This window comes from Convolutriloba macropyga, chromosome 7 (genome assembly GCF_964194025.1).
Source record: "Convolutriloba macropyga chromosome 7, txConMacr16.3, whole genome shotgun sequence".
Classification (NCBI taxonomy): Eukaryota; Metazoa; Xenacoelomorpha; order Acoela; family Convolutidae; genus Convolutriloba; species Convolutriloba macropyga.
The window spans coordinates 45,846,954-45,874,940 of NC_134474.1; the positions used below are offsets into that span (position 1 = coordinate 45,846,954).

General features: G+C 35.5%; 3 protein-coding genes across 4 annotated transcripts in view; 1 reads left to right on the forward strand and 2 right to left on the reverse strand.

Moving 5' to 3' along the window:
• LOC142342914 (uncharacterized) overlaps window positions 1–24,706 on the forward strand; it is a 38,246-nt gene extending 13,540 nt beyond the window's left edge. The window contains exon 5 of the mRNA XM_075394584.1: window positions 24,570–24,706. Coding sequence (XP_075250699.1) covers window positions 24,570–24,615 — 46 coding nt within the window. The 3' untranslated portion in view covers window positions 24,616–24,706. The remainder of the gene's footprint in view (window positions 1–24,569) is intronic.
• The window catches only part of LOC142342912 (calcineurin subunit B type 1-like), a 25,038-nt gene extending 255 nt beyond the window's left edge, over window positions 1–24,783 (reverse strand). The window contains exons 1-6 of one of the 2 annotated variants that reach the window (XM_075394581.1): window positions 24,550–24,783; window positions 15,088–15,136; window positions 9,630–9,806; window positions 3,314–3,373; window positions 1,024–1,208; window positions 311–358 (exon numbers count right to left, since the gene is read on the reverse strand). In XM_075394581.1, the coding sequence (XP_075250696.1) occupies window positions 311–358; window positions 1,024–1,208; window positions 3,314–3,373; window positions 9,630–9,806; window positions 15,088–15,136; window positions 24,550–24,783 (753 nt within the window). Of the gene's footprint in view, window positions 1–184; window positions 359–1,023; window positions 1,209–3,313; window positions 3,374–9,629; window positions 9,807–15,087; window positions 15,137–24,549 lie in introns of those variants that run through there. The other variant, XM_075394580.1, reaches the window with a different exon arrangement.
• Window positions 1–27,987, reverse strand: part of LOC142342913 (uncharacterized) — a 486,697-nt gene that overhangs the window by 450,154 nt on the left and 8,556 nt on the right. The gene's annotated exons all lie outside the window — the stretch shown is intronic.

A 27,987-nucleotide genomic window follows, 5' to 3' on the forward strand; every position in this document is an offset into this window, starting at 1 on the left:
CGTTTAAAGGATTAGCCAGAGGCCCGAATTTTTCAGGTAAATTTCAGTTGGTTTCGGGTGGGAACAGTTTGCCTGAACGGTTCAGGCAAGTTCAGTTGTTTTTCAGGTATATTTACCTGTACTTTATATAGATTATATGTCGCTCCAGCTATCGCTTAACATAGTATACCCTCAAAAAAATGTATGAAGCCCACTAATCTATTACGTCACAAGAGGTTAAGCCAATACAAATTATACAGTGTTATAATTGACAAAAAATATACCAATACAAATATATAAACTAGTTTGCGGATATCAATTTAGACCTTGCTCACACATCGATCACCATTTTCTTGTGTACATCTAGGCCACCCACAACCTGAAAAGAGAAAATATATTAAATCTCAAACAACAATCAAATGAGCGAACACAAGTAACAGTTCTAAATTGCTTATCAATGCATCATTAGCCAAATCTTCAATGGTGTCTAGCCTTTTCGTCCTCATTTATTTTCAGCGCCTATATTTAACCCCAATTTATTCGCCCATCTATCTTTTCAAACCCATTTTAATTCCGTATAGAACAAACACAATTAATAGTGGACACAGGGAATTAGTTCTGTTTGGGTAAAAAATTTAATGATCCAGACTCAAAATTAGAAGATCTTAGATATCGATGAAAAGTGTTTTTATTTTTTTTTTGGAGGGGGGGGGGGGGGGGTGGAGTTTGTTGGTAAAATGATATAAGGGAGAAAAGAAATGTTAAAAGTTGAGAGTTTAATTAAATCGGGAATGTTGATGAAAAGAAGTAAATTAATTGATGTTCACGCAATTGGCCGACATTTGAAGACCATGGTAAACTTTTGAAGGCCATTTATGCAATTAATTATAGATCAGATATTTTTTCATTTATGCCCAAATTGAACTTTGTTAAGATCAGTCGTAGAAAACACTAACGAATTCGAGTGAATTAAGTCAAGAAAAGCGTTAATTTCTTCAATCAGATCTTCATTAGCTTCTACACACATTGTTGAAAGGTACTAACAGCACAGAATTCTTCGAAGTTGATCTTGCCATCTCCATCTGTATCAGCGAAGAATATAGTCTTGTCCACAATCTGCTGCAGCTGGACGTCATTGAGGTTGCTTCCTACCATGATCTTGAGGACTTGGAACAGTTCCCCATTAGAGATGAAGCCGTCTTTGTCTATGTCGTAAATCTTGAACGCAACTGAAAAAAAAACTGTTAATGAAAAGCATTTCGAAGTTACAACTAAACATTTTTAATAGGCAGTTGAAGTCAAACGTATATACAGAATAAGTTATGGGAGAAAAATGAGTTGACATACAATATACTCTTTTCTGACAAAAATTGGACTTTATTTTCATCAAAGACCTGATCAGCTTCAAAACTTAAAAATATCATTACCAATCTTATTAAATGAGTTTTTTTATTTTCACAATTGTAAAATTTAAAATTATAAACAAAATTTGTTAAACAGACAATAAATTCTGTTATCATTGAGTGACTATAAAAAGTAAAGAATGCGGAGATGTCATAGTCAGTACAAGAATTAGCAGTTACGAAGAAAAAAATTTGATCGCCAATTCTAACTCAAACCACGATTTGAAAAAGGATATTTTCCCTAATTTTTTAAACTGTTACCAACAAGATCACAGGGAGATAATGTCTTCATCCATGCATAGAGGAAAAAAACACATCGAATAAAAAGTATAACCAAAAATTTTGTACATTATCTCAAAAAAAAAGAAAAGAAAAGGCCCAGATAGTGGTTGTACTTTGAATTTTCATGCGAGATCAATTGCAAGCTCCACCACAATTTGAAACAAATTTTTGAAGTTTTTACACTTTTGTCAGAGAGCAAATCTAATTTAGGGTTGATAAACACCGGAACACCAAACTTCTCTGCAAAAGGACAAATTTCCATTATTAAGTGGGTTAAGTGGGTGAGGGGGTAAAGTGTGAAGGCCTGAAACTCTAAGAAATGCCCTTCATATCATGAATTTAAGTGCATACCACAATTTCCGGCGAATAGGATGATTATAGACTAGTGAGCCTTAAGGCTCTAAGAATTTTATGCGTTCCGGGTTTTGCCCGTTTATCCCTTTTTAAGGAAAAAAGTCGAATGGTCAGTCGAAAAAAAAACAATCAGACGAAAAACATACATGAAAAAGACAAAAAGGACTAATATATTTGCTACAAACTTTGTTTGAGAGCAATTGACAATTGTTCTTTAGCTATTAATCAAATAACTTTTGGGAACCAAATAACTTTCGATTGACAAATATTGCGACAAGCTAAAAATAAAATGTTCGTTCTATGGGACAATTCCAGTTTATCTGTATTTATTCATTCAGCAAAGCAATTGAAACTTTAGTTGACAAATGGGTCTTCAATTTTTCGCAAAGCGTTGCATCATACCTTTTACCGTCAAGACAAAAAGCTAATTTTAGCCTCAATACTCCTGTCACTTCCTCACTTTGTCATGGAATTTGAAACAAGTACCTCACTTGGTTTGCAATTCAAGAGCACAGTTTTCAAGATAAGATAGCGTAGCCCAGTAAACAATACAGCGCCCTGTTTTTTTTTCACAAATATACGCAAATAATTTCTAATTTTATAAATATGTTTCCATCTGTTAAGAAAATTGAGTTCTAAAGCTTTTTACTTATTTCATTTCAGAGAAATTGATTTTCACGCCTTCGTTTGTTTCCACAACTTTAGTTTAAATAAGATTAATCAACTAATTTTACTCTATCAGTTCAAATTGATTATCCTTAAGCTATCATTAATATTCTTTTCAAGAAGGGAGGTTTGAGATTTTTAAACATTAGCACAATATTTGCGCACATGAATATACACGTGTTGTTTGCTCGATTAGATGCCCAAACAGGACAAACTTTTTTTGGATAGACCTTACTGACGTTTCCTTTAAACCAGCTCTTAAACCTGCAAAATTGTTACGCTTTTGGTGTTTTTTAAAGCAGCACTGATTAGACCATCTGATCAGAGCTCATTGTTGTTAGCGCTCAAACATTTAATCATAAACGCAAAAAAAATTCTGACTATAGGTGGTCTCCGGCTTCGAAAGTTTGGTCAGAGGCAGTTTTGAGAGCTAGATATTCACATTACAATTTGTGTATACAATTATAAAGCTCTAATCAATCATTGAAAGTCATAGCCCACCGCGGAAGGGGGATCTGAGATAAAAATTCCGCTGTCTGAATTAATCCAAGAAGGGTATCCTTTTTGATGTTGTAAGTCTTTAGCAGATTTAGAACTTTCTGCACATGAGATTCCGAATGGTAACTTACATCTGAGCTTGGACGTTTTGTCCCCTTTGACACTAAACTGTGACATGCCTTCTATGAACTCTGAAACAGACACGGAACAGTTTCTGAACAGATTTCGAACAGTTTCTGAACAGATTTTGAATAGTTTCGGAAGAGTTTTTGAATATTTTAGGATCATTTTCTGAACAACCATGAAGAAATGGTCAAAATCAATCCTTATGATTGCGTTAGCCTTTTTTTCACAAAGTTACCTCAAAATTTTGTCTTGTAAGAATAGATCAAATTGTTGAATATGTAACAGCCCTACCCCATTATTATTCCTTAGGCAGTATAATGTTCCAGCTATTAATCTATTAATCTTATAGCGCCTTTCCGCTCAAGCTTTGTTTTACTTTCGTGCCACTGGACCATAGTGTATTTATTATTGATAACACAATTTGGCACGCAATTTATTTAGCTTTTGCGTGTTTCAAGAGCTAATTGAGAATTTGTTCCGTTGGCCATGTTCCTTCGCCCAAACGACACTTGATACTTTTCTGCTTACAATCCAGTTAGTTGAGCTTTTTCTCAACAAGCTTTTATAAATAACCTATTCAGTTTAATTCAATATTCTGAAAACTTACTTTGTCGATTTTCCAAAGAAAAAGATAGAGCACAGAAAACAAGGTAAGATCAATTAAATTGAAGTTGTTAATTTCAACAAAAAAAAAAACTAAAACAACCCAATCTCGAATCCCGCATTCGCAATTCAAACGTTCGTTTTTTTTTAATACCTACCGGGTTGTTATATTGTTGACAGGTTCGGGATTTTTTTTCCAAAATAAGCTATCCTGCAATTTTCAGGAACATCTGCTTTTTCTTTACCTTCTTTTCAAAAAAAAAAAAAGAAAAATAACTCAAATATTCGGTCGTTTTTGTGATCTGCTTGACAGATAATGGTTGTTCTTTTTCTTAGATGAGCAATAATTGCCTTTAACTTTAGAACGCTTTGACAAATAGGTACTGATTTCAGAGGCTTCTCAAGCGTTATCCGATTTATCGGAAAATAGACGCTCCTTGCTTCCGCAGCTTCTACATTCCCAGTGTTTGTAGGTCCCACGTAGTAAGACTAAGGGGCTTAGCAAGGGAGGTTTCGGCGGCTGCTACGGCAACCTCAACGATACATAACTTAAGACGAGAGACCTGAAATCCTAAGTTAAAAAAAAAGTCTCTGCGTTCTTTTCTGTTATCTCTTAGAGGCCAGCTTTTTCTGGTCCCCACAATTTTGAACAACCGATATCTGACTTGCCGGTCCAATCGCAAGGTTGGAACTTTGTGCAGCATTTTTTATTTCCATGTAATTAATAACAAATGGCTGACGCAGCTCTGGAAGCTAAACTTCTTCTACCGGAGCCTTTTAACGGAACAAGTGATATTCAGGCCTATATAACACAATTCGAACTCTTGAGTTCGTTACAAAATTGGCTAAAAAAAGCATTCAATAGTGATGGAACTCCGCAACACGACAGCGCTGGTCAACAGGTTTACATTGATAAGCGTCATACTATTTTTCCCTTGCGCTTACGAGGCAGTGCTATCGAATTTTATCAGTCATTAGATGACGCAACAAAAAATGATTATTCAGAGCTTAAAAAGCAATTTTTGCGCCAATATCAGGAACCTCCTGAATTTTTTCGGTCATCCCTTGCAAAACGTATTCAAGGCGAGTCCGAAAAAGTAAGTGAATTTTTAGCTGAGCTCAAACTTCTAGCTAATAAGGCTTATCCCCAAGACACGCAGGCAATCAGAGACCATATTGTGCTTCAATCTTTCATTGATGGCCTTCACAATATTCATGTAAGGGTAGAGTTAAGAAAGAACAAGCCGGCTGACATTAACGCGGCCTTAGAATCAGCACTCCACTTCGACGCAATTTACCGTCTTGAAGCAAATGCAAATGAGACTGCGCCTTCATCTACTTCTGTGAGTTCCATTGAAGCACTTTCGCGTAAAGTTGATAAACTCATGGCCGGACAAGTTAGTTACCAACCACGTTCTCGTCCGATGAACAAAAAATCGGGTCGCAGGAGCAACTCTCCTTACAGATTGTCTCCGTTTAACAAACGCAAGTCACCTACTTTCTCTCGTAGCCCATCGCAACACGGAGAACGTCGTCAATCTTCCTCTCCGCGAAAAACGTTTCTTGACAATTCACACAGTCGTTCAATCAGTAATGAAAGAAAAGTCAGGTTCACCGGACCAACTATTTGTTATGGTTGTAATCGTAAAGGTCATACTAAAAATAATTGCAAAAATTGTTGGAACTGTGGTTCTTCTCAATATCAGCGACGTAATTGCCCAGAGTCAAAACCATACTCTAACCGATAGCTTCTTCTATCGCCATAGTCCACCTTGAAAGAGTTTGTTCTCCATTTTTAATAACCCATGGCACAAAACAAGCGTATTTTTGGCATACAGTCGCTTCTTTCCAAAATAATAATCGCCGATAATATACTGCCTGCCCTGATTGATTCAGGTGCTTCAATTAGTGTAATTCGTGCCGATGTTTTTGGCAAGTTCAGCAACTTTAGCCCTTCGCTTACATTGGAAGCATCTGATATCCAAGCATCCGCCATAAATGGCTCTATGCTTCAATTTAAGGGTATGTGCTTGCTTCCATGTCGTTGGTTTAAAAATGGTCCCATGTTTTCTTTCAAATTTTACATTTGTGCCCACCTCAGTGTTCCTTGTGTGGTCGGTTTTGATCTCCTACACAAACAAAAATGTGCAGTAGACTTCTCTCGGGGTTTATTAGATGTAGGTGACGCAGTACTGGAATGTATCAGTCCGTTGTCTCAGTGGTTTGAGGATAATTCTCCGACAACTGAGACTTCGCTTTGTTCTGTAACTTCGCGTTTCCTTATTCCACCTCGAAGTGAAGCACTCGTAAAATGTAATCTAAAGTCACATTATGCGCATAAGTTTTCTTCAAGCAGTTCGCGTACTTCGTCTGACGCGACTGTGGGTTTGGTTGAGCCCCACGTAGGTTTCACCAGTTTAAACTCCCTTTTAGTGGCCTCGTCTCTTGTAACAGTTTCTCAAAATGAATTTTGGCTAAGAGTACTTAACCCTACTTGTAATTCCGTAACTTTATATCCTTCGCAAACTATTGCGCAAATCTTACCCTACAACGAGACTGTCCTTCAAACTGTTGGTTTCAATGCTGTTGACATCAATTCAGCTGAAACTTTGATGCAGTTGTTTAAATCAAAGTTCAGCACTCTCACTAAAAAACAACAAAAGGACGCTTTTAGTCTACTCAAGCAGTTTGCAGACGTGTTTGCTACCGACAAATGGGATCTAGGCTCATGTAATTTGCATAAACTGCGTATTCAGTTGAAAGATGACGCCCAGCCTAGCCGAGTGCCATACAGATCAATGAATCCTTCTAAAAGAAAAGATCTCAAGGATAAGATAACCAAACTCCAAGAAAAAGATCTCATATCTCCTACTCATTCCGAGTGGGCAGCTCCAACCGTGTTAGTCCCGAAACGTGACGGGTCATATCGTCTTGTTATTGACTATCGGAAACTAAATGCCCAAACAGTCAAAACATCGTGGCCTCTTCCGCGCATATCAGATATTCTAAATAATCTCGAGGGAAGCATTTTCTTCTCTAGCCTCGACCTTTGCAGTGGATTTCATCAAATGGAGATTGATGAAGAAGATCGACACCTTACTTCTTTCATTACGCCGTTTGGACTGTATCAGTGGAAACGGATGCCAATGGGTCTTTGCAATGCCCCTGGAGCATTTCAAAGACTAATGGAAATTGTTTTATCAGGGTTGACATATGAAATTGTCCTGGTTTATCTTGATGATATTATAGTCTTTGGTCGTTCTTTCGAGGAACACATACATCGTCTTCAACTTGTGTTCCAACGCATACGGGAAGCAAATTTGAAAATTTCACCTGCCAAATGTTCCTTATTCCAAACGAAGTTAGTATTTCTGGGTCATGTAGTCTCTGCTAACGGGATACACACTGATCCTGCTAAAATAGCAGCTGTGGAGAAATACCCAGTTCCACAAACTATTCGTCAGTTAAGATCGTTCATGGGCCTTGTTGGCTTCTATAGAAAGTTTGTTCTCAATTTTGGTTTGATTGCGAACCCTCTGTACCAATTGATGAATAAAACAACAACGTTCCATTGGACAGCAGACTGCCAAAAAGCTTTCGAGAAATTGAAAACAGCGCTAGTATCCGCTCCAATCTTAGGTTTTCCAAATGAAAAGGATCAATTCGTTCTTTGTACTGACGCATCGCTTACTGGAATTGGCGCAGTGCTATCTCAAAAACAGAAAAATGGTGAAAAGGTTATTGCATATGCTAGCAAAGTGCTGCAAAAAGGTCAAAGAAACTACTCGGCTACGAAACGTGAACTCTTTGCTGTGGTGTTCTTCACATCATACTTCAAAGAATTTCTTCTTGGGCAAAAATTTCAGATAATTACTGACCGTTTTGTTGTTGTCGTTTTGGGTTGTTGAATTTTACCGCAATGGGAAAGTTCGCCTTCAGGATCCTTACAATGCAAGGCGAAGGCCTCTGCTGGATCCTGCGGATCTAGTCGCTATCCCTGTTGACAACTCGGCTGAAAATCGCGACCTTCGAGATCAACTTATTCGACTTCGTCGATCTCGTGAGGCTCACGAGCGTGACCTTTACCAGGCTACCAATGAGATCGACAAACTAAAAGCTCGCATTTCCGAGCTGAATCAAATGCTAGATGATTCTCGGACGGCAAATCGTCTGCTCTCCGCGAAGGTTGTTACGCTGGAGAAAAAACAACCTAAAAAGCCAAAATCCTCTAAGGTCCGCAATGCAGGGGTGAATACGGACACTATGTCTGCCTCTGAGTCCTGTTCAACGACCTGTCGTCACCTCAGAGGTCTCCAAAACGAATTCCGCTCCCTGCGTTCTCAATTACTTCGGGGAAATCATAATCCACAAAACAAGAAAATAAAAAGGAAGCCTCGCTCGCGTTCTTCGAGCTCATCGTCCTCATCGGGTTCGGAGACAGAATAGTGGGACATGAGGACATGTCCTTCCTAAGCGGGGTGATGTAACAGCCCTACCCCATTATTATTCCTTAGGCAGTATAATGTTCCAGCTATTAATCTATTAATCTTATAGCGCTTTTCCGCTCAAGCTTTGTTTTACTTTCGTGCCACTGGACCATAGTGTATTTATTATTGATAACACAATTTGGCACGCAATTTATTTAGCTTTTGCGTGTTTCAAGAGCTAATTGAGAATTTGTTCCGTTGGCCATGTTCCTTCGCCCAAACGACACTTGATACTTTTCTGCTTACAATCCAGTTAGTTGAGCTTTTTCTCAACAAGCTTTTATAAATAACCTATTCAGTTTAATTCAATATTCTGAAAACTTACTTTGTCGATTTTCCAAAGAAAAAGATAGAGCACAGAAAACAAGGTAAGATCAATTAAATTGAAGTTGTTAATTTCAACAAAAAAAAAACTAAAACAACCCAATCTCGAATCCCGCATTCGCAATTCAAACGTTCGTTTTTTTTTAATACCTACCGGGTTGTTATAAATACAATCTCGTGTAAATGCAATCAATTCCTGTCAGAGCTGTTTAATGCAATGCATCGTCTCAACAGATACTAAATGACAGATTGGCAGGTATTTAAACGATTCTAAAGATACTTAAAGTGACATTCGTCAAATTAAAGCACATGTAAGTTGTTCTCACCATAATAGATATGTCATCTCTGTCGATACGACAGGAGACAGTTTAAAGACTACAATTGATTACTCCATTGATCACCGATTATCATTGAAATAGTTACAAAGCATTCGGGGGTGCTAATGGTTTTATTGTAGAGACTAGTAGCTATTATATAAGGCACCATATTTTTATGATTCATCTATGCGCCTGAAGGAAATTATAGAGGAAAGAAATTCATCATCACAACAAAAAAATTTAAGGGTTTGCAGCAATAAACTTTTTCTCTAAAACATCGGCCCTTACAGAATGTCAAAAAGAGCAATAAAGCGATTAAAACTCAGCATAATTATTCCTTTTGTTGCTCGCTTTTTCTTTTTGCTCCTTTTTCACGATTAAGCATATCTGATGAAATTGCGCAAAGCCCATGATTTGAGGTCATTATATCAAAATACTGCTCAATCAATCGAGAAGGCACTAGATCCAACCATAAGAATTGTATATTGTTTGACCCACCTCTACTATTTCAAAATCGATCGCTCGGCCAGGAAAGGCTTCCATTACCAACTTTTTTCTCATGAGAAACTGTAAGCCAATTAATAACTAACCCTTGAAATCGATCTCTCCACTCTCATCGCTGTCGAATATGTCAAGCACTCTTTGCACCAGAGGGTTCTGCCTCAACTCGGGTAGCGACATGAATTCTTCCAGAGATAGGGTGCCAGAGTTGTCAAGATCAAGTTTCTGGAACCGCTTCCCCAGACGTTTGATCTCTTCCGCATCAACTGAAAACAGATACTATGACCAAACACTAACGACTTCTTTCATTAGGCCACAAATAGTACATTAATTAAAGCACATCTTAATAAAAAACATAGTAATTAAATGCAGAGCTAAATATTCTCCCATTACGCTCTTCCAATTGTATGAGAACTTAGACAACCTAGTACTCTAACAAAACAGTACATAGATCTAATGGTACTCTAATGACTGTGCCGTCTTCTAAGAGGAGTACTCTAAGAAGAGTAGAAAAAAGATAGAAAACTCTTGCAGCAAAACTTGGTTACTTTAGTTAAAAGTATAAATCCTGACCAAATCAACATGACATTTTACGTGACGATACGATATCGCTATTATGGGCTAATTATTTTGGCTATTCGTGGGGGGGGGGGGTGCTTCCCAATTCTTCTTCCCGGGAAAATCAATTTGATCTATATAATCAGTGACGACTGAACATTTTTGTATTTTCTGCATCTGCAGACCTAACAGTTTGAGTATCAAAGCTGACAAAAAATCCAAATTAAAACAAAAAATAAAAGCTAATAGAAGAAAATTTGTCAACATTTCTGTTTTGAGTGCTCTGTTGAGTTCTTTGTTTGAAAATTTCTAGGTTTAGCAGAGCATTTATCTTACGAATTTCGCAGTTAGCAGAGCAGTTATCTTACGAATTAACCAAAAAATTTTGTTGAGAAGTGACTCCCTTTCACATACGTGCTCCAAAACAATTAGATAGCAACTTTGATTCTTGCCGCGCTTCGTTTGAACTTGGCTTGGTCTCGTCTCAGCTCTGACCGGTACACTAATCAATTCGTACGCGCAAAAGTAGTTCTCTAACTATGGCCTAAATCTTCGGATGTCTTGTTTTACTTGTCATCCACAGAGCAATCAAAATTTAAAAAGACCATCCTCCAGATCATTGCTCATATTTAATTTGTCTTTCAAATGCGCAAAAATTGTAAAAAATGACAATAAATCGAATCACTATGTTTTTCACCAGCTTGGTTCGCTCCTGTAGTTCAACACCTCTAATGGTTCCAAGCTCGAAAGAAAGCAAAAAAAATTGAAACTTCTGAACTTTTCTGACTCCCAAGTCACACTTAATTCTCTTTTAAAATGCATTGGACGGAGCAGTTGTACCAAGGGAGAAAGTAGCAAAACGAAAATGCATTGTTTATTCCGTAACAGGAGCAAAAAACTTTCCACGCATAACATAGTCTTTTTCGTTCTAGCATACAGTAACAGGTTGCCACTGGAATGTATCTTGGAACCACTAACACTGACATTCCAAAATTTTTTCCAATTGAATATTGTTTGTTCGACCACAACTTAGTTTAAACAAAAGATATTTTGAATAGAAATCCAACCGATACCAGACATTGCCTAGGACAAATAAGTATGTACCTTGAATCAGAGAGTTCCGATTTGATATACCCATTTAACAATATGTATCAGCATTTTTTAAAAGCGATTTAATCTTAGGTTGTTGGTACACGAAATCTCTGATACATCCAGAAGCGCTGCAAGGACATATTTTTTTTATCATAACACCATTGACGCCGACTTTTGTTCTGGAAGGTTGAACCTGACAGAGCTGCGCCATATTTGGTTACACTTACTTAACATGAAATGAATGTGATCGAGTTCATGAAAGGTTGTCCAATTAGGTGAAGCTACGGCCTTTCATTGAGTTCATATTTTGACAATTAGGTTCTTTTGCACGATTATTATTATCCTGATTATATTGTTTTCTCATCTAAAACTTCATTAATTTTAAATTTCGCCCGTTAAAAGTGAGAACATTCTGTCCAGTCCGATTGATATTTCTTTGTTAACGTCAATTTGTAAACGAATTAGCAGTTTTTTTAAACAATGACTCAGAATGATTGTAGAAAAATTATTTAATAAGAGAACTTCTGGTAAATCATCTTTGCAGACCCCAAAGAGAAACGGCGAAAAAATGATCCTTTTGATCCAGCGCTGCCTGCGTTTTGACATCCTGTTGGGCATGGTTACTCTCTATTGACGTTCTGGTAGGAACAATTTTAAACATAAACAAATTTTAAACGATAAAAATAAAAATATTGAAGTTGAATGATATTCAAAGATAACGATGTTCAAGTTGAATGTATCAATCGCTTTGGTTCTTTCCATAAAACTGTTAACGACCTGTCTCTGTTCTTCAACACAGAATAGGGTTCGCCGCAATAAATGAGCCGCAATCTGTTTTTCCTAAGCAATTAGGTTTCAACAAGGCGACTTGGTAATGTGCAATTGCACATAAGGTTCCGACCCCGCTCATCCACAATTTTGGCATGATTGTCTACCAAATGAGGAACATAGAAAAACCCAAAAATTCAAGTATTTTTTTAAAAATTGGTGTATGAACGAAAAGATGGCCTCCAAAATAAATTGCTCAGTGGTGGAGTGAATAATGGTGCATTAGATTGATGAGATGTGCAAATTTTAAGAAAGCGAGTCAAGACGAACAGCAAAATCAAAAAACAACAACAAAAATTATTTACATCAAAAACTTCATGTCCGTTTTAAAAAACAAAACTTAATAACAAAACAAAATAGCGTCAGATAAAACTGATATACAAAAACTGATATAAGTCAGATAAAACTGAACAAAAACAGAAAAATTGTAAATTTCGCTTATTTTTTAAAGCAATTAATTTCAAAGTAATGACAACCATCAGAAATCAACTAAAATATCCCATAGGTGTACGATCACCAATTCTTCTATACAATGAATTAAGAACTGCTGGTATTCTATTTTTTATGCAGCTACAAAAAGAACAACAAAAAGACAACAAACAAAAAATCAATTAAAACTTGGCAAAAAACCCTTTCGAAATCCTAAAGCAATACAATGGCCAACAAAATATGTTCGATTACACTTTCTGCGAGCACCGGTAATGTATTATATAACCTCTCATTAATGAAGCTAGATAACAAGTAGATAAAATTGAAAAAAATGCAAAATTAATTAACAATTTAATGTTTTTCGAAAAAACTAATTCCAAAGACATGAACACCATTAATTACAGACTAGAAATGGAGCAAAGTTGCAAAGTTAAAGTCTCTTTTTAATTTATAAAACAATTGTTTTCAGAGTCATGAAATCCATCAGCTATCTACTAATATCAAAATATCGGATCATCTATTCTTCCATGAAAAGCCAATAAAACTGGGTCATTGTACTGGAAATTTTTTATTCGACTAAAAAGACAAAGTAAAAAAGACAGTTACAGACAAAAGTTAAAAAATTCAAATCAATTCTTCGAGAAAGTAGTGTCGAAGCCGTTAAACTCAAAATCTATATCTTCAAGGATTTTAATATTACCAGTTGCGCCTTATTTTTAAAGCCAAAAGGTGATATACGAACTGTCAATAACGTTATGATGTGACAAAACTAGAAAACGTGCAAAAATGGGCAAATAACTAAAAAACTTTTAAAAAAATGTTAAATCTAGTAATATCAAAGCTCGAAAAATATAACTTAAGGCGTAACACCGCAAAAAAGATTGAATTTGATTTCAATAGAAAGGAGAAGCATTCTTTCAATGCTGAAAAAACCTACAGGTTGACCAAATTAAGAGGAAAATAGAGGCAAATTTAATAAGTCATTATTTATTTAAAAGTCAAATAATTTTAAAAGTCAAAACAACCATAAGCTTTCAACTAATCAACTAGGTACAACAATGTGGAGCTACTTAGGAATGCAATGGGACCCATCATTAGTGAGCTTTGGTTTGAAATTTTTCTGTTATGTAATTAATGTAGAAACGATCGATTTTTTATATAAAAAAGACCGACTGATTACAATCCGAATTATTTTTGGATTATACCGGTCCAAGAATGGTCCAAAACTACCCCTGCTACTGCTGTTTGTCTATTAGGAACACTTAAATATTCGAATGTTCTAGATATTGATGTTTTGTTAGTAAGAAACTCAAAAATAGATGCTGTGTTTTTGATAATCAACGAATAAATTTAGCAGAAAACGCAAAATTTTAATTAAAGAGAGTTCTCAATGGAATTTGAAGTAGAAAAAGCCCAATTTCGAGTCGAAAAAGATTGTGTTAGTGGTGTTTGGTTTGGGTCTGTACTTCCATTAAATTTAATCAAACTGGACTAAAGAAACTAGGCTTATTTCGTGCTGTTTTTGATGAAAAAGTCTTAATTTTGAAATATTCAGCCAGAATTTTTGACAAAAAAATTAATAAAAATAGCCTACAAAAAAGTTTTTCGTCTTTACAAACAAAAATCAAGAATACTTTCTCCAAAAATTTTTACAAATTTTAGCAAAATTGGCGAAGCTTTAGTCAAAAATTCCGGAAAAAGTGAATAAAATCTCACCGGAATTCACTCTATTTTCTCAAAATTTAAACCTCGATAACTCTTTGTACAAAACGAAAATTAAAAAAATCTTTTTAATTCCATATTCTACGCTGGACAAGCTTTCTAATGATACCAGTCTCAACTCTCTACGATGAATATATCGATCGGCCAAAACTAACTGAACAAAAAAACCCATTTGAGTATATAGTCCCTTCCCCCTCAAGAGGGGTCGGAACACTAAGGCTTTCTATTTTATCTGTTTAATTGACACGTAGTTGACAACTATCGCGGAAAACAATGACCAAATAGAGTAAATTTACGAGCAAAGTCTATTTTGGCACCGTAATTTTTGATAAACTTGAAAATGAATTCCTGCATCATCTTGCAAACAGTAGACTTAATTGATGAAAAGTGACAAAATTGGAGATAAGAAATCTTTTGTGAGCTCTATATAGAGCTCTTTTCTGGCTGCCATTGATTTTTTTAACGTGATGCAAGCTACCACATGTACAGGCAAAGTTACTTGGCTGCTGGGATGCAATAGATAACTTCAATAAATATGATTACATTGTGATCACTAAAAATGTTATAATATAATAACAAAAAGAGTTTGATCCAAAATTATGGTTTGATAAGAAATTGAGGACAAAATTGAGATATCAAAGCAAGAATGTCACACTCAGGACCATGTTAGCCCACTAGAGATTAAGATTGCTAACAAAATACAGAGATTCTGATGTTGCATTTGGATAATGGTTTCCAGCATTTAAATACCTGTAAACATACGCTTACATTTTCCTATTATCCTTAATTGGTTCCTGAATTGGATTTATTCAACATTTTAGTGAAAATATATAAAGTGTTAAATTCCACTGGTACGGGGGGGGGGGTTAGATGTTTACGGGGTTTAGTTCTGGGATAGTCTTATAATAGTGTACTTACAAGTAGAACATAGTTCCATCCTTACGGGAAGTCTGGGATCAGCTCTCACCTGCAATATACAAATACATGATAATATTAAGCCAATGGAAAGAATACTTCGTTTCATCTCTTCCCATTACAAGAACCTCAAATCTCAGAGAGAAAAATTTAATGGCATTTTAATGACAACAAGAGCGGACAAAAAGCCAGGAATACGGTTTCTCATTTTTTGAGTTGGAAAAGCAGGAAATTTAAAAGCGTCTCCTCTCTCACCGCTCCCAAACACGCACACACTAACACACACATACACACACACACATACACACACAAACACAAACAAAAACACACAAAAAAACACACACAAACAAGCTAGCACACAAAAACAAACACACACACACAAACACACACATACAAACACACACACGAAACACTCACACACAAACTCAAACACACACACACACACAAACACACACACACACACACACACACACACACACAAGCAAACACACACAAAAAAAACACACACAAACACACTGAAACACAAAAACAAACACACACACACAAACAAACAAACACACACACACAAACAAACTAACACATAACAGACAAAAACACCCATAAAAGCACACACACATACAAAACACACACAAAACTCACACACAGAAACAGACACACAGACACACACACACACACACACACACACACACACACACACACACAAAACACACACACGATCACACACATACAAACACACACACACACACACACACACACGCACACACACACACAAACAGACACACACAAAACACTCACGCACAAACACACGCATACAAACACACACACACAAACACACAAACACAAACACATACACACAAACACAGAGACGCAAACGCATACAAAACAGACACACACACACACGAACACACTAACACACAAAAGCAAACACACAAAAACACACACAAACATACATACATAAAAAATACACACAAAACTCACACTTACATAAACAGACACACACACACACACAAAACACTCACACAAAAACGCTCATAACATACAAAGACAAAAACACGCTCAAACACAAAGACACACACACGCACACAGACACACAAACACACACAAACACATAGACAAACAAACTAGCACACAAAACACACACACAAACAAACAGACATAAAAAACACACACAAACACAAACAGACATACACACACACACGCACACACACACAAAACACTCTCACAGAAACACACACACAAACACACAAACAAACACACAGACAACACAAACACAGACACACACAAGCACAAAGACCCACACATACAAACACACACACGCACAAAAACAGAAGCACACACACACACGCAAACAAACACACACACAATTATAAACACAAAACCACACAAACACACTATCACACAAAAACACACAAACACACAAAAACCACACAAACACACAAACGCATACAAACAGACTCACAGACATACAAACAAACACACACACACACAAACAAACAGCACAAACAAAACACACACACCCACATTACACATAACACACTCTCTCTCTCTCTCACGCACACGCCCAGAGAAACACACAGACATACACACACAAAAACACACTACCACCCACAAACACACACATAAATGCACAACTCACACAAACAGAAAACAACACACACACACTAAAACACACACACAAAAATACAAACACATACATATATACAAACACAAAACACACACAAAACCACACATACACTAACACACATACACACAAAAACACACACAAACTTACAACACAAACACACACAAACAAACACACACTCACATTTAAACAAAACACCCACAAACACACAAACACAAACACACTCACACACAAAAACATACACACATACAAACATCCTAATACACACAAACTCACACACACACACACACACACACACACGCACGCACACACACACACGCACACAAACAAATAGCACACACAAAACACACACACACTACTCACAAAAAAGTCACATACACATACACTCAAAAACAAAACACACACAACACACAGCAAACAAACACTTAGACAAACATACAAACACAAAACACTAACAAACAAACACAAACGCACATAAACACACAAAAAAACTCAAACACAAACAAACACACCCACACACAAACACAATCACACAACAAACACAAAAAAAACACACATGAACACAAGCAAACTCTCTTTCTCTCTCTCTCTCTCTCACGCACACACTTACACGCATACAAACCAAAAACACAACGCACACGCACACACAGAATAACACACACATACATACAGGCACACACACAAACACAATCAGCCACACACACACACAAACACACACACATAAAGAAACACACACACTCATCAAACACACACACACAAGCACAAAGACACACAAACTAACACGCACACACACACGCACACACAAACACACACAACACACACCAAACTCACACACACATGCACACACACACACCACGCACGCACATACACAAACACACACACACATCAAACATACACACAAGCACAAACACACACAAATTAACACGCACACACACACGCACAAAAACACACACACATCTGCACACACACACACACGCACACACACACAACACACACCAAACACACACACAAACAACACACACGAATACTAACACGCACAGGCAAAATACACACAGATACACAAATATACAACACACATCAAACACATACACATATGCAAATACACGCACACACACACACACACACACACACACACACACATAAACACACACACTAACAAACAGCACAAACAAAACACACACACCCACATTACACATAACACACTCTCTCTCTCTCTCACGCACACGCCCAGAGAACCACATAGACATACACACACAAAAACACACTACCACCCACAAACACACATATAAACACGCAACTCACACAAACAGAAAAAAAAACACACACACACTAAAACACACACAAAAATACAAACACATACACATATACAAACACAAAACACACCAAAACCACACATACACTAACACACATACACACAAAAACACACACAAACTTACAACACAAACACACACAAACAAACACACACTAACATTTAAACAAAACACCCACAAACACACAAACACAAACACACTCACACACAAAAACACACACACATACAAACATCCTAATAGACACAAACTCACACACACACACACGCACACACACGCACAAAAACAAATAGCACACACAAAACACACACACACACTACACACACAAAAGTCACATACACATACACTCAAAAACACAACACACACAACACACAGCAAACAAACACTTAAACAAACATACAAACACAAAACACTAACAAACAAACACAAACGCACATAAACACACAAAAAAACTCAAACACAAACAAACACACCCACACACAAACACAATCACACAACAAACACAAAAAAAACACACACATGAACACAAACAAACTCTCTTTCTCTCTCTCTCGCTCACGCACACACTTACACGCATACAAACCAAAAACACAAGGCACACGCACACACAAAATAACACACACATACATACAGGCACACACACACACACATGCACACACACACACACCACGCACGCACATACACAAACACACACACTCATCAAACATACACACAAGCACAAACACACACAAACTAACACGCACACACACACGCACAAACACACACACACGCAAACACACAACACACACACAAACAACACACAAGAACACTAACACGCACAGGCAAAATACACACAGATACACAAATATACAATACACATCAAAAACATACACATATGTAAACACACACACACACACACACACACACACACTTACACACATACACACACAAACACACAGACACACACATAGAAGAATAAGATTTAGATTCAATGACCGTTTTTTACTTGCTGACATTGCTCTTCATGAAGCTTTAAAAATTGTCCTCATTATACGAGGATTGGTGAAGGAAGGAAGAAGAATTGAGCAGGTTACTCTGAGGAAGATGCGATTGAAAAAACAGGATAGAAACAATTATGGTTTTTTAGCAATTTGGCTTTCAGCACAGGGTTCTGGAATTCACTAGGCAAAATGTTCGGCAAGAGTTTCATCGACAATATGTTTTGCAGTTAGCATGTTATTACCAAAACTCAGCATTTTTCTCTTTTTTTCAAAAAAGTGACATCAAATATGACTATTTGTTCCTCTTTGCTCAGTTTGACCGGTGGTGCAGACATCAAAACTGCTGATACAACCTTTGGAAAAAAGTTTTCTGGAAAAAACTTATTTGAGGTCTTTCGCTACTTTAAACCGATATTTATAAAAAAAAATGTATTGTTCTTTTATATAAGAAGATATTTGTTTGCAACAAAAACACTTTAGCAAAAATGTAGATCAAATGAATGTTTGCATAGCCACGCAAGGATAGCAAGGCCAGTTTCGGTCTCAGCATTGGTTTTTGCAATGAAAAAGGATTCTTATTGTAGTTTGGGTGTGTCATTTCTGAAATATTTTTTCGATTGTTTTTTATTTCAGTTTGAAGCTTCAATTAATGAGACTTTTTCATGTTCTAATACGGTCGAATGAAACTATGTTGTGTTTTATGAGTAAAGCTCATTTTTTTAAGGTTCCGACTAATTGTTTTCATATTTTTTACTTATTCTTGAGTTTTGCCAGCTTTTGATGTGCTTTTTGTAGTCTTATGACTGAGTCTCAATATTAAACGATTGTTCTGGTATTGAGGGAGCTAATCAAAATTATCCAAGGGTTTCAGTTGACACATAAATGATTTTTTGCTTATATAACACAAAAAGTATCCAAAGTTCAAGACTTAAATTTGATATAATGACTTTTTGGTCAAGTTAGTTAATTTAATAAAATATTGAAAATTTCTATTTGTAAAGGTGAAGAGGAGTGAGCCGGCCATTTTTAGATTAATTGTGAAATCTTTTAGTTAAAAAAGCTAACCGAAATGTAACTTTTTTGAAATACTGTTGCCGTTTTGGTTTTTTATATGTTAGTTACAGACCAGACTGATTCCAAATCAAACCTCAATTATTGAAAAATCAAATGTACGAGCAATGGAAGGCCAATGAACATAAAAAATAATTTTAGCGGAAAGGATTTGGTTTTATGACTTAAACACCATTTGCATAAAATTATTCGTGAAATTTTGAGTTTTGCCTGTAATCGCTGGTAATGTGCAATCTTTTGACTTTGTCTCACTAAAGACATGCACAACTGGCTTCCTAATTTGTAAGTTTAATTTTGTTTGCCATTTTAAGTTGAAAATTTACGGTTGTTATGCCCTACGTATTTGAAAAAAATGTTTTAGAAAAAGTAACGGTAATTCAAGATTGGCCAATTTCATTATTATTTATGCAACTTCGACGTTGTTGCGGCAAAGAGACAATTCGCATTCTTTTTAAGTGAATTAAAATGTAGTGTTAATTGCTGTTTTTATATTAAAAATCGTTTTTTGTCGTTGATACTATGCTACGAGTTTTCATATATTTCTTTTATTTTCTCCCATTTTTGAGTTTCTCTTTTTATCACTTATCCAATCTAAACTTTAATAGCACACTGACTACATTTTGCATATTAGAATAAGGGCACTGAAAGAGGCGCAATTAATAATAATAAAAATTTATAGTGAAAAGATATTATAGGCTTCTGCACCATTTCCTCGCAAAATTGAAGGGACGTTTCGATAGCCTCTATTTGCTTCGAAATTATTCCTTCGAAATTATTTCTTCAAAATTATTCGAAATTATTTTGAAATTATTTCTTTTCTGAATTTGCCTCTTTTTGTGTTCTGCCTACTTCTTAATTATGCTCAATAAGGACAAGCCTCATATCTTTTCTGGTAAAACTGGAGTCATTTGGATCATCTTACTTTTTTATCTGTTGGATCATCGTATTTTTCATTAAGTTTATTTAAAGAAAAACCAGATAGGCATTTAGTTTTGGTCGTATGTAATGCTTGTTGCTTTCATTTGTAATTGTGGTTTGTCTTGCCTCTTACTGTCCTTAATGGCGAGTATCATTGGCTCCCTAGAAAACTTTTGTTTTTCTGTTTAGTGGTTACAGCTTAGAGCGGATTTTAAAACGGATACATCAGTTATTTTTGAGCAATAACGGATTTTTGAACTTTTTCTGTCTCTTCCTCATTTGGTGGGCAATTAATCAAAAAATTGATTGAGCGGGTTCAGAACATTATGAGTGAACGCACATTACCGAGCCTCTTTGTTTAATCTAAAGTGATAGAAAGATATCCTTCACGGTTAAGCAAATCCTGAACGCCAACTATAACAATAGACACACATATACAAAAACATACACACAAACACACACCGAAAAACGCGCACAAGCACACATGTTTGGGTGTCCCTTCCGGTCACGTCCAAAAATGGTAATGCTATTAGAATTTCGAAGAAAGAATCATCTGTTATTTTGCGAATATGATTAGTATCAACTGTTACAACAAGAGCGTAATCCACGTTTAAAATTTTTTCATTTCCGGGAAACCATGCAAACCATATATGCGAACTTAAATGATTGGGGGAAGTTATTTATGTAGACTTTAGGCGGTTGCCGGGAAAGTTCTTTGATGGGCAACCCAAACTGCTGCTCTTGAGTTTTCGTGTGAACCATCTAAAGTCTATATGTTTCCACCAATCATTCAAGCTCCTATATGAGTTTCCTATATGATTATTGTGTTTTCCCCATTCTCATAAAAGTATCATACAAAAACTTATTAAACGTTGAATACGCTCTTGTTTCATCAGTTTTTTTACTATTCTTCCTTGCAAAATACAACTACACAACTAACAAGGAAGATCGGTAATGTGCGTTTCCCCATAAAGTTCCGACGCCGCTCATCAGCATTTTTGGCATAAATGTCTCCCAAATGAGGAACAGATAGAAAACTCCCAAACGTTCATTTTTAAAAAAATGTGTATGAATAAAATGATCGTCTCCAACGCAACTAACACAGTGGAGTAACAAATGCTGCATTAGATTGATGAGATCAGCCATTACTAAGAACGCACGCCAAGACGAACAACAAAAGCAAACAGCAGTAACAACAAGCTATAATCATATCCAAAACTTTATTTAATTTTTTTTAAAAAAGCAAACTTATTAATAAAGTCAAAAGAGTGTCAGATAAAACTGAAACTAAACCCAAATCAATTGTACTTCACTAGAAAAGATTTGGACCAATCCATTATAAAGCTCGGTAACATTTAGACAAAAAAACAGCAAAGTAAATATATTCGCTTATTTTTTTAAAAGAAAATTAATTTTAAAGTAACGAAAGCCATTAGATATCAATTGAAGTTAACCAAATGTTTTATGATCTCAGACGATTCTATAGGAGGGTATTAAGACCTGTCATTATACAATTTTTAGTGCGGTTACAAAAAGAAAAATAAATAGAGACAACAAACAAAAGTTCAATAAAAACTTGCGGGAAAACGCTGTCGAAGCCATAAAACCATATGATGCCGCTCAAAAAAAGTTCAATTGAGCCACCACTGAACGCCGATAATGTGATATGTGACATCTCATTAATGAGAATAGTTAAAAAGTAGACAAAAAAAGAAAAAAAATAGGTAATAATTTTGTATCCTAAGAAAAAAAATAATTTTTTATATCATGAAAACCGTTAGCTACAAAGTTTTGAAATATTAAAATAGGTTCGTTTAATTGTCCTAGCAAAGCACTTGAGGCCTGTTTTTTATCAGTATATGTCTTTCGTCTACAAAGAGAACGTCAAATAAATTCAAAAATCATAAAATAGTTTTTTTGCGAAAAATCTGAGCCGAAGCCAATGAATTCATCAAACTTTAAAAACATTAGTTATTACACTTGCAACTTCCTTCCACAACAATAACGTCTTATGTGACCAGTATTTGAAAAGACTGGGTAAAAAAGGAAAGAAAAAAATGCGACGTTGAAAAGTGTTTTTTATTTAATTTTGAAAACAATTGTTTTCAAAGTCATGAAAGCCATCGGCTATGCACTCAAATCAGAACCAAGGCTCATTTAATCCTCCATTAAAAGCAATCAGATTTGTCGTTATGCGGAAAATTTTAATACGACTAAAAAGGCAAAATAAAAACGATAGTTAAAGACAAATGTAAAAAACTCAATAAAATCTTCGAGAAAGGGGTGTCGAAGCCTTTAAAACCATAATCCATGCCTATAAAGACTTTTATGTGGCTAATTGTGACTTATTTTGAACTGTAGTTAGTGAACTGTAAATAAAGTCATAATACGACAAAAGGAGAAAAAAACGTGAGAACTGGGCTAAAGCCTAAAAACAAAAAAATATGCAAACTAGTAGTATCAATGCCAGAAAACCATAACTGAATGCATAAAACCGCAAAAAGGTCAAATTTCATTTCAGTATAAAAAGAAGAAGAAGAAGCATTCTTTCTTTACTAACACTAAGCTACAAGTTGACCAAATTAAAAGTAAAATAGTGACAAAGTTCAATAAGCCATTGTTTATTTAATTATCAAACGTTTTTAAAAGTCAAAGCGACCATAATTTTTTGAGAAAAAACTAGACGGATTGATTTGGATCTGCTTAGGAAGCCAAAGGGACCTATCAACAGAGAGCTTCGATTTGAATTGTTCTTTCTTTAGTTAACATTTAAAAGATTTTTTAAATAGAAGACCGACTGATTATAACCCGATTTTTTTTTGGATTATAACAGGGAAGTGGAAGTAGGAAGGGCTCCCTTTATAGTCTACAAAGGTTGTGTTGATGGTTTTTGGCTGTGTATTTCCGGCAAAGTTAATCAAAGGGATGAAAACGGCTTGGTTTTGAAAAATTTAGCCAACGTTTTTGCCAAAAAAATTTAACTAAATGCTCAACAATGCTTTTTTGTCTTTAAAAATAAAATCAACAGTACTAATATTAACAGTTTTTGACATATTGTAGCAAAATTGACGAAAATTTGGTCAAAACTTACGGAAAATGTGAATAAAGACAACAGAATTCACTCTACTTTTCTCAAAAGTTTAGACTTAGATAACTCCCTGTAAAAAAGGAAAATAAAAGAAATCTGTTCAATTCCGTATTCTACGATGGACGAGCTTTCTTATGATACCAGTCTCAACTCTCTACGATGAATATATGGATCGGCCAAAATTGTCTGAACAAAAAAACCCATTTGAGTATATAGTTCCTCCCCCCTCAAGAGGGTCGGAACAAAAATTGCAACTAGACAACTAAGGATTTTCATCACCGATTGTCTGAGACCGTTTTTACTCGGTAATCACACAAACTTCTAATTGGCAGATTTTCTATATTAGAAATAGGGACAAAAGTTAAACGTTTCTAATATTAAAATTTATCATCCAGGTCACCTGACCGCAATAAAAAATCTGAGAGCTCTTGTTTTATTAGGATAGGACAGTAGTTGAAAATGTATATACAACTGACTTACCCGCTCTTCAATGATTATAGGAGCTGCCATTCGACCACTGCTTGCAAAACCAGTTGCAGGGCTTGAGCTCTGTGACATCCTGGACGCATAACCAGTACTAACTGATTTCACTCCCGACTGGTTACCGCTGTTATAATATCCCGAAGGTTGCTGAGCTGAACTAATTGAAGAAACGACGCGTGAAGGGTTCATGTTTTCATCAGTTTGCTGTGACATTCCTGAAGAAGCTCTCATTTTGTTCACGTTGGGCAGCCGACTGAATTTCCACCTCCGTTTCCGTATTAATTATTTTAGGACAGGAAGCGATGCCTATAAATAGAAAGTGATTAGATAGATTGATGTGAAATTACCTGTAAGTGATTATACTAATTGAAAGCTGACTAAAACGGAAGAATGATACTTTGAGAAAAGAGAAAGCCTTTATACCCGTCAAAATGATTATTTATTCACTTTAGCCAATTAGTCCCAAAAAGGAGAATTGAGATTTAAAAGGCTTTTGATGCCAGTAACCTGTATAACTCATTTTACTGACCAAAATCTCACAGAGAACGGAAAAAAGGTACTTTTTGCTATTTTTGTGAACTAAACCTTTTTGCCTTTGTGTGGTCAAGTTGATACAGTTTAAAGCGTTCGCTTTTTACTGACCAAAAAAATTGAGCTTGAAACACCATGAACACCATTAACTTGAATAAAGCAAAAAGAAAGATTGAAAAAGCAAAAATCACCACAATAGACTACCCGTGCAATATTTTTTAAATTTCATCTTGAGCTATTAGATGATCAAATAAGAATAAGAAAACGTTTGAACCCTGTAACAATCTAATTCAAAATGTCATTTAGTTTCAAATTTCCCTGGAAGCTCTCGAAAAGTTTTGCATTTGAGAGATGCAAATTTATTGCACAACCAGCCGTTTTCGAAAAAGGGGAAAATTGCGTCAGAAGTTATTCTGCAATTTTAAGCTTCATCATAATAAAATTCAGCTATTTATAAATGGGGGAATTGATTGCACACATAGAGGCATTTATTTAAGATTGTTACAAGCTACTACAAACCCTTAAACAGCCCTATTTTGGTTCACTTTGCTCGATTTCTTCAGAAAAGTTATTTTTGATCTTTAACATGTCTTCTTAATTAGCCATTGGAATTTGCTCGCATTGGCTATTTCTTCAGAATTGCCATTTAGCGAGGGTAAAAGTAAATAGAGTCCAAAAAAGAAAATGTGGAATCAAGTTTACAACTTATGTGACTTATACAACGCGTGAAGTCCAAACTTGCAAATTTATCTTTCCTGTCAATTTTTCTTTAAAATAAACGAATTTATAAAGACCTACTTACTATGCCTATAAATAACAAACGAAAGCTTTCAATTGATTAAACTACTAACTTTATTACTCACCGAGATAATAAAATAAAAGGGGGGCATTATCCACCCAATGGACGGAACAGTGAGCCCCCACTACGAAAAATCACAGCAGCGTATGAGGCGACCAGCCATTCGTTTCTTGCAGCCAAATAATTGTCAATAACTAACCTGATTACCATCTTTGCAAAAAAGAATTTGAAGTCACATAAATGATGAAAACTAATACTAACAACAAAGAGGACGAATATTAAAAAAATTATCTTAAAGCAGAAAGAAATTTGTTTATCTGTTTGCTTATATGAGATTGAGAACATTTGAGGGTTTAAACGTGATGTTTATGGAATCCAACAAGTTCTGCCGGTCTTAATTGAGTAATGCAAGAGAACGTTGACAACATGTTGCAGGTTAACTCCTCAGTATTACATAAACAAAAGACGTAGCAGCTATTGGATTCAGGTACTTTGTTCGTGAGGGTGTCAGAAAAAATCTCTCCGGCCACCTTGGCATCCATGTTGGCTTGAAGCGGTTAATGTAAACCAAAGCTCATTGAAAGCCAAAAACGCAAACGGAAAAATTAAAGGATAGGTTTGGTAATAGGATGTATTTCAATAAAGGATAGATAATACAGGAAAAAGTAAAAAGATATATTAATCAAAACAAAATTATAAAGAGAATTAACGAAAGGTACAAACTGTTGTTGGAGTTTCCTAGGTTATTGTCTCCTGTGGTTCCGAAACAAAAATTGCGTCTGTATTTGTGAACCAACATTGTCAAGATCATTAGAGACAAGAAACTATTTAATACAGTTATCAGGTCGTTACCACGCTGTCTTGACTACTGTAAACAAAAACGTTAATTATGAGTCTTGAAAGTAGAGTCTAGAGACAAATTTCAGCAATTTCCATGTTTGTCTAGTGTGTATAATGCCTACAAAGTGTCGCAAGTAAAGTCTAAATTTTCGTGAATGAAATCTACAAACAAAATTGCTGACGATTGTCCAAATTTATCTGCAATGTACCAGAGGGTGGCAATGTATATTAAACAATTGAAGAAGTATATAATATTTTTCAAAACTTCGTAGTAGTTTTATAGTATTTTTGTCTAATTCAGTGTGTAATTTATAGATGTCGATCTTTTTTAAATGTTTTTTTGCAACTAAGAAAACTGCGGTTATCTCCAAACTCTCAAATTGTTATACTGAAAATCTTGGGTTGTGATTTAAAAAGTTCAAAAGACTAGCAAACAAAGAATGTATGAAAAATATCAGAAATCTACTATTTCGTAGCCCCAAAAGAAATCGTTTGAAGAATTGTTGCAGCTTGGCATTTTAGGGCAATATATTTCTGCACCAAAAATTGAGCCAGAGAAGGGGAAAATAAAAGGAGTGGTAGTGATGTGGTCTACCGTGTGAACAATTTTTTTTCTATTTTATTAAACAATATCTTACCTAAATAGTTTTCAGCATCGAATTATTAGAAAACGAGTTTTAGCAAAAATGTTTGATGAAGGAAAACGCCCTCAGCTCCTCAAATTTTCTGATAGTTTTTATTAACATCCTTCAAAAAAAATAGAGTATTCATTTCTAATTTTTTGAAGAGTTCATTAATTACATCACATGAATTGAAGTGCCTGACAGAGACTCTTTTAAGGAAGCTTCATTTTTTCGATCACTTTACCTCGAAACCAATAATTTTCAGAGGGTGGCAATGTATATTAAACAATTGAAGAAGTATATAATATTTTTCAAAACTTCGTAGTAGTTTTATAGTATTTTTGTCTAATTCAGTGTGTAATTTATAGATGTTGATCTTTTTTAAATGTTTTTTTGCAACTAAGAAAACTGCGGTTATCTCCAAACTCTCAAATTGTTATACTGAAAATCTTGGGTTGTGATTTAAAAAGTTCAAAAGACTAGCAAACAAAGAATGTATGAAAAATATCAGAAATCTACTATTTCGTAGCCCCAAAAGAAATCGTTTGAAGAATTGTTGCAGCTTGGCATTTTAGGGCAATATATTTCTGCACCAAAAATTGAGCCAGAGAAGGGGAAAATAAAAGGAGTGGTAGTGATGTG